The following is a 6655-nucleotide window of genomic DNA, read 5'->3' as shown; positions in this document are numbered from 1 at the left end:
GATACCAATTGATAGAATATATGAGCCCACCAAACAGTATAGAGAACCAGGTTCTCTATCTGTTCCCTCTAGTAAAACAGAAAGTAAATAACACAAGATATTTACATGGAAAACTCCTTGCTCAAGGGATTAAAAATCACAACCTACCGGAGTAGGATTTCCCAAACTTCACTAAAACTGAGCAACTTTCAGATTACAACCTATTACAACCTAGGAATTAAACTTTTAACCCCTTTCCCCTTATAACAACTCTATTGTAAGACCTTTACAATAACTCTATTGCAAAGAACACACCTTGACTAACTCTAGCCAAGTAAAACTGAAAAGGTTGACAATCTGTCGTACAATGACACTTCTTGAAAGTAGCGTAGGAATACAAATAAAGAATGAAATACAAAGACTTAACTAACCTAAGGACTTAAGACATCTTTAGTGTTGGGATCTGGTCCTTGTGTTTATTGAAGCTTTGTTCTTTTAGAGCACCTGGAGAACAGTGGCGGTTGGCACTTTGAAATATATGATTTTTGATTCGCAAAGTGTTAGGGTTACACTTGTAACATGTTGTTTATATAGGGGAGCATGTGAGATGATGTGAAAGAGACATTTCATGTAGTTTTGGTCTCTAGCAAAGCTGCGAGAACTGTCTTGCCGGGGCAGAAGACTGATCAGTCTGATGCAGCTGACTTTGGTTTGTAGAGTTGAACACACGCGGCTAAGGGAACTGATCGTATCTGGTCCCTATCTGGTTACTCGAATATGTTTTGCAAATCATCAAAGCACGAAATAAGATAACTTATCGGTGTGCCTGATCTCCGGCATCCCCATTTGCCTCTCTAGCATAACATCATATGCACACTTCAAGTTTCCGGAACATGATATAATCTAATGTTACTATAATACACAACAATATGTAATCCTGCGTTACCACATTAAAGGTTTCCATTGGGAGTTAATAAAGTAGAATCTTGACAAGAGAAAATGACAAAAATGGTCCCATAAGTTTAAGCATTAGACTAATTAAGTTCCATAAATTTTTCTAAACATAAAACAAAAAGAAACAAGAAAAAAACAATACTTTTAAGTTTGCAATTTTGGTCACTTTAGAAATGTTTAAGTAGATGGACAACTTAACTTTAACAGAAGACTTGTAACCTGCTTTGCATGTAACTAGACCGGAACAAAGATAAAGCTAAAGCTGCATACAATCCAAGGATTCATGAAATACCTAGGAATGAAATTTATAGAGGATGTTATTTAATTTCCTTATAGTGTTGACACATTTCAAAGAGAAGCAGTATTTTTATTCTTTTGCCTCCTGAATGTACTTGTATGCACTATACCTCGATCAATATAGGAGCTATTAGTTACTACTATTGTATTTCAATTTATAAAGAAACCTCCAAGGTGCAATGTAGGAAAGCTATTCTGAATATATAGAGGAAAGGCTTACTCAATCAGAAGCTAGAAGCAAGATTACTGTTACTACCAATTGGACAGTTCAATCATCTCTGACTTGACCTGCGGCAAAAATACAACAAATAAGTAGTTAGGAAAGCTAATCAAGACAGTGACCAAAACAACCAAGACAAAATGCAGGGTAATATTTCATACATTTAGAAGCACTAGTTTTTCGGGCCAAATCATATAATCCCGATTTTGTAAAATAATATTAATATTACTAAAATAAAGCTTTAAGTATACGATTTTCTAAACAAATACCAAACTTTGCAAACATGCGATTAGCTTAATCCTAACAAACAATAATTCCATTACAGAGCAAATCTTCCCCGCATATGTTGACTAAAAAGCTGCACGCAAATAACATAGTGTAGAAGGACTAAAAACAGTTTAGAGGAACTAGGACTGGTTAGTGCTATGAGATTACTTTACTCTAGTACTTATCATCTATGCACAACTTTATTTTTTAGTTTTAAGTCAATATTTGCTAATTCTGTGCTAATTAAAGAGGCAATTACTTAGGCTTCGAGTGCGTACCAGGCGAGACTATGACTGAGTCAAGCAGACACCCGCTAATCCGCGCTTCGATTTGCCATAACATAGACCTAAAGCCAAGCCATCGACGAAGAACCTATCACCGACTTCTTTTCACACTTTGCCTTCTACCTTAAGCTCTCACTCCTAGCGTGCTAAGCTGACTCAGTAAACAGATTCGCTAGTTGGGTCAAATGGTATGCGTTCAACTTAAATGCACTGCTGTAAGAATTATTATGTAATCATTCCTTCTTTCGGAGTGAAAACAATAATGCATAAACTATGTTAGTTACCGAAGCATAGTCTTGTCTTGTTGTATTAACATTTTCCTTGTCTTCTCTGTTTCTACTCCAAGTTAGGGAAACAGTATGTGATGCGGACATGCAGTATTCTTGAATCATAAACTGCTGCTTGTTGTGAAGAACTGGATCCATTTCAGAATTACCAGGCCTTTCTCCACACTCAGCGTAATCGTCTTTGTTCCATATTTAAGTTCTCATTATGGGATGTGTTAACTAACTTTTGATTGCAAAGAGCTGGACCCGCTGTAGAATTATGAGAGCCTTCTCTACAATTAATGTACTTCTCTCAATTCCGTAGTTAAACTTCCACATCCATATATTTCCATTATCTCTCATGAGTATAGCAAGTAAATTTTCTTATCTCTTTAATCTGTGAAGTTGATTGGCATTTACCTGCTTTTATGTGTCTTGGTGTGCCTATGGGTACAAATGTTTTTACGGGTTTTTGGTTACTGAAAAATTTGCTGGGGTCTATCAGTTTGTACTACAAGGTTTGATAGATCTAACTTCTCGTCCAAAGGATCCGTAATTTAAATCAAAGATTGTGGGCTACAATATTAGCAAAGTTATCACTTATATTCTTTTGGACGTATAATTATATAGGTTATACATCTTTGTAATTGTTGCACCATACGTAAAGGTTGCAATTCTGTTGGTGTCTTTCTTTCTGGGCTCCAAAAGTACTAGCACCAAATCTACTTACAAGTGAGTATGGCGATTAAAGACAGACAACTTGTTAGTCCCTGTTTGGGTTCTGAATGATGACCTTGAAATTATCGTTCGCCATCTCTTCATGCTGAATTTCCTCATTCTTCTCGCTGATTGAGAAACAATGTCTCCACACATAAACACCTCAATCTTTTGCAGGGAATAACAACTGTAACCAAAACCAGAAGGAATCTCAATGAGCTGCTTGCATTTTTGCAACACCATATGCTCAAGACATGGAAAAGCATCCTCTGATATATTCCAACGCATAATGTCCAGATTTCCCAATTTCAATAACTTGAGTTTCGAGAACTCCTCATCACTGACATTCCACGCTTCTCCCTCAAAGGCTTCTGAGAGTAGTTTCAAAACCTCGAGGTTTTGTAATGCTGCAATTGCAGAAATTTCAACCCATGGTAGCCGAAACTTTGATAAGGTCAATTTCTTAAGGTTTGAGGGGAAGTTAAATTCACAATTCCGAAGCACCCCGCCTTGGTAAATTACATTGAGTGATTCCAGCTGATTCAAGAAATCCAAAACCGGAAATTCATTGCAAGAGCTTCCCGATTTCTTGGAATGACCCCAAGATTCCAAGAATGTGCACCTTAGTTTATGAAGGAAAAGGAAACTTCTCATTTTGTTGCCCGTGTCATAAGAAAGAGATGGGGTGGATAAGGTCTGCAAACATTCCAATTGTGGCAAGTCGGAATTTGAGAAGGTACAATTATCTATATGTGCATGCCTCAACCTCGTCATACTGAAAAATGTATCTGGTAAAGCTATGTCACCTTGTGTTCCTTTCACAAGGAAAGTTTCTAAGTTCCAGAGCTTGGCAATTGAAGAGGGAATGACAGTCATGCCACCTTTAAGTGACAAAAACCTCAAATGCACAAGTGTTGCTATTTCTGGGGGAAAGGTATTGCCAATGTCGATGCACCCCAAATCCAACACTCTAATAAGCTGACCGACGTGACTAAATAGACTACCTTCGGGGAGAGGACTTGGCCAGGAGCGGTGCCAACGGGGTTCAGAAGAATATATCACTGTGCGGGGAAGGACAAGAAGTGTATTGCGAGAGAAATCTTTAAACCGCCAAGCCACTTGCAAGAAGATTTCGTCTATAGATCTTTTTCGACAAAAATGATATAGACAATCATGAACGCGACACGATTTCAGCTTGCCGTTTGATCTTCTTTTGGCTTCCATTATGAGGCTCCTCCCCATAAGATCATTCAGGTAATCTTCCGCTACCTCCTCTTGTTTCTTCACCTCATCTTTCTTTACAAATCCTTCACTAACCCATAACCAGGTTAGTTTTGAAATTGGAATTTCTGTACTTTCCTGCAAAATATAGAAAGCATTGTCTTAGATAACCTGGCATTTTTTTGTAGCTCAATTCTATCATTGTTGCAACACCTATTGGAGTAAAGGCCTCTTTAAAAAAGGTAAGCCAATCTTTATTGTTGCTCAAGTCTATTATTTCATGGCAGTCTCCTACATCAAAATAAGTTTCTGAAGTAAAGGTTCGCCAATCTTTGTCGTCCTCTATATTGACAAGAAACCCAGCTACCAAAACAATGGCCAGAGGTAGCCCTTCACATTTTACCGCAATTTTCTTCCCAACTTTAGCAGGAATGTTCTTATTTGGAATTGGGGGTTTGCGAGATTCTTCTTGATTACAGAAGCGAAGCTGATTATACTTCACTTGTAAAAGCTCCCAACTTTCTTCCGGAGTCAACAACCGAACCGAAAGAGGTTCATCAAAATATGGATCCTCACGTTCTTGGCCGCTGGTAACTAGAATTCTACTTCCATTTTGATTATCTGGAAAACACCTAAGCAACTCATCAAATATTTGAGAATTCCACACTTCATCTAAAACAATAATGTATCTTCTCCTATATAACCGTCTGTATAAAAGTTCAGGAGAATTTAACTCCTTTGACTTGTAAACGTCATCTCTCAGATCAACGATAGAAATTAAAATATCTTGCACCAACTCACTCACCGTATGTCCAGAAGAAACAGAACACCATGCTTGAATATCAAAGTGATCTGCAGTTCTTCTGTTATTGTAAATTCTTTTGGCGAGTGTTGTCTTACCAATCCCTGGCATTCCAATGATAGGAATTATTTTAAGCTCGGCCCCTCCACCAGTTAGCCGAGACATTAATATTTTTATCTGATCCTCCAAGCCTACAACTGCTTCATCAATGATTGGCGTGCTAGGTTTTGATGTTTGTCGACAATCACTTGTGACATCCTTTTTTTCTTTGTAGATATGCACAAGTTCAACAATTTCCTTGAAGAGCTTAATTTCTTCAATGACATCGTCTAACTGAGTGCTCCATGTGGGAGAAGGATTAACCAGAAACGTGTCAATAACATACTCAAATTTGGCAAATAAATTGGTCATATGATTGCAAGCATCTAACACTTCCCTTCGCTCGCTTTGTTGGTCAATTTTACCCTGGTGAAAAGGTTTGAAAATTTTAATCTCAGCCAGTACAACTTCAATGTGATGTGTTACCGGAGCAATTGAATCAATCCTATGATCCAACAACCTCTGCAAATTCTCCGAAACCAAATCTATACATCTTAAACTATCAATCTGGGAAAAGGGCAATGCAGTTGACGTTCGTATCCTGATAGTACTCTCTAAAATCTTTGATGCCACAGGCTCAATCTTTTGCGCCAAATGGGATATAGCAAGATCAAATTCTTTGCCCAAATCTTCATTCATTTCTCGATTGTCTAATGAGTAAATGAAGGACCAAAACTCATTGACTAGAAGATCAAAGATTATCAAGCTTTCATTATGAATATTGTGGCATATGATATATATCAGCAGTGACCTGAGCAAAACTTGGAGTCTTTGAACACGATTTTTGTAGACCAGTAGATAGGACTCAGAACTGAACTTAGTCATGGGTCTAGGATAAAATTAACAAAGTCAGCTGCAAACACATCCAATTCCCTAGTGAAACCTATCCCTGAGTGTAAAACTTATAGGCCTCCAACATAAACACAACTGATATCCGTTTTGCAGGTTTACTACTCTGTAGTAGATCAACAGGCATGAAACTAATGCAATCATCCGATTTGTATGCCAAACAAACTAAAGAACAAGTACAAACCGCTGCTCTTTTGGCCACAGCTGTGACGTGATTCCAGAAATTTCTAAAGTCGTCGGACTGACGATTACATTTCTTTAGTATTAAGGAAACAAAACCTTTCAGAAATTCAAGATTTCCTTTGACAACTTCAACTTCTTCCCTGAAAGGAGCAACAAAATCTGCCTTGTAGTTTAGCAAAAACACCAGATTCTCAACGAGGGATTCGATGTATCCATCCAGGACTTCATCAAGAAATGGAGTAGTCGAAAATGCTGGGAGGAGCTTCGGTAGTAGTCTTAGAACTAAAACCATGTCGGGCTTGAGAAGCCAAATCTCTTCAAGTATGTCACAAATAGCACTAAACCAAATATCTTGGGATCGTTCAATATGACAAAGCAAGTGAAGGTTATGTCTCGCCTTTGTGATCAAAATCTTGAAACGATTCAAAAGAATGTCGAGATTATTATCCTCATCCACACATATCCATGAAAGGGAACGATCAACAAGTGGTAAAAGATATGTTAATTCCTTCTTCAC

The 6655-nt window shown here is 37.7% G+C and overlaps 1 protein-coding gene across 1 annotated transcript; it reads right to left on the bottom strand.

Annotated features, from left to right (window-relative positions):
- Nucleotides 1-2993: 2993 nt before the first annotated feature.
- Nucleotides 2994-5745, bottom strand: LOC132057873 (putative late blight resistance protein homolog R1B-17). The gene is made up of 2 exons (XM_059450462.1): nt 4501-5745; nt 2994-4343 (listed from the first exon to the last, which is right to left on the bottom strand). The coding sequence occupies exons 1-2, from the start codon at nt 5743-5745 to the stop codon at nt 2994-2996; spliced, it is 2595 nt and encodes an 864-aa protein (XP_059306445.1).
- Between the last annotated feature and the right edge of the window lie 910 nt (nt 5746-6655).

Source organism: Lycium ferocissimum, chromosome 5 (assembly GCF_029784015.1).
Source record: "Lycium ferocissimum isolate CSIRO_LF1 chromosome 5, AGI_CSIRO_Lferr_CH_V1, whole genome shotgun sequence".
Classification (NCBI taxonomy): Eukaryota; Viridiplantae; Streptophyta; class Magnoliopsida; order Solanales; family Solanaceae; genus Lycium; species Lycium ferocissimum.
This window is presented reverse-complemented; position numbering and strand designations above follow the sequence as displayed.

Excerpts from the sequence above, each read along its gene's own strand:
- LOC132057873 (XM_059450462.1), bottom strand. The coding sequence starts at position 5,745 with ATGAATGAAGATTTGGGCAAAGAATTTGATCTTGCTATATCCCATTTG. Across the intron at positions 4,344-4,500 it reads CTTCAGAAACTTATTTTGAT|GAAAGTACAGAAATTCCAAT; the intron begins GTAGGAGACTGC and ends TATATTTTGCAG.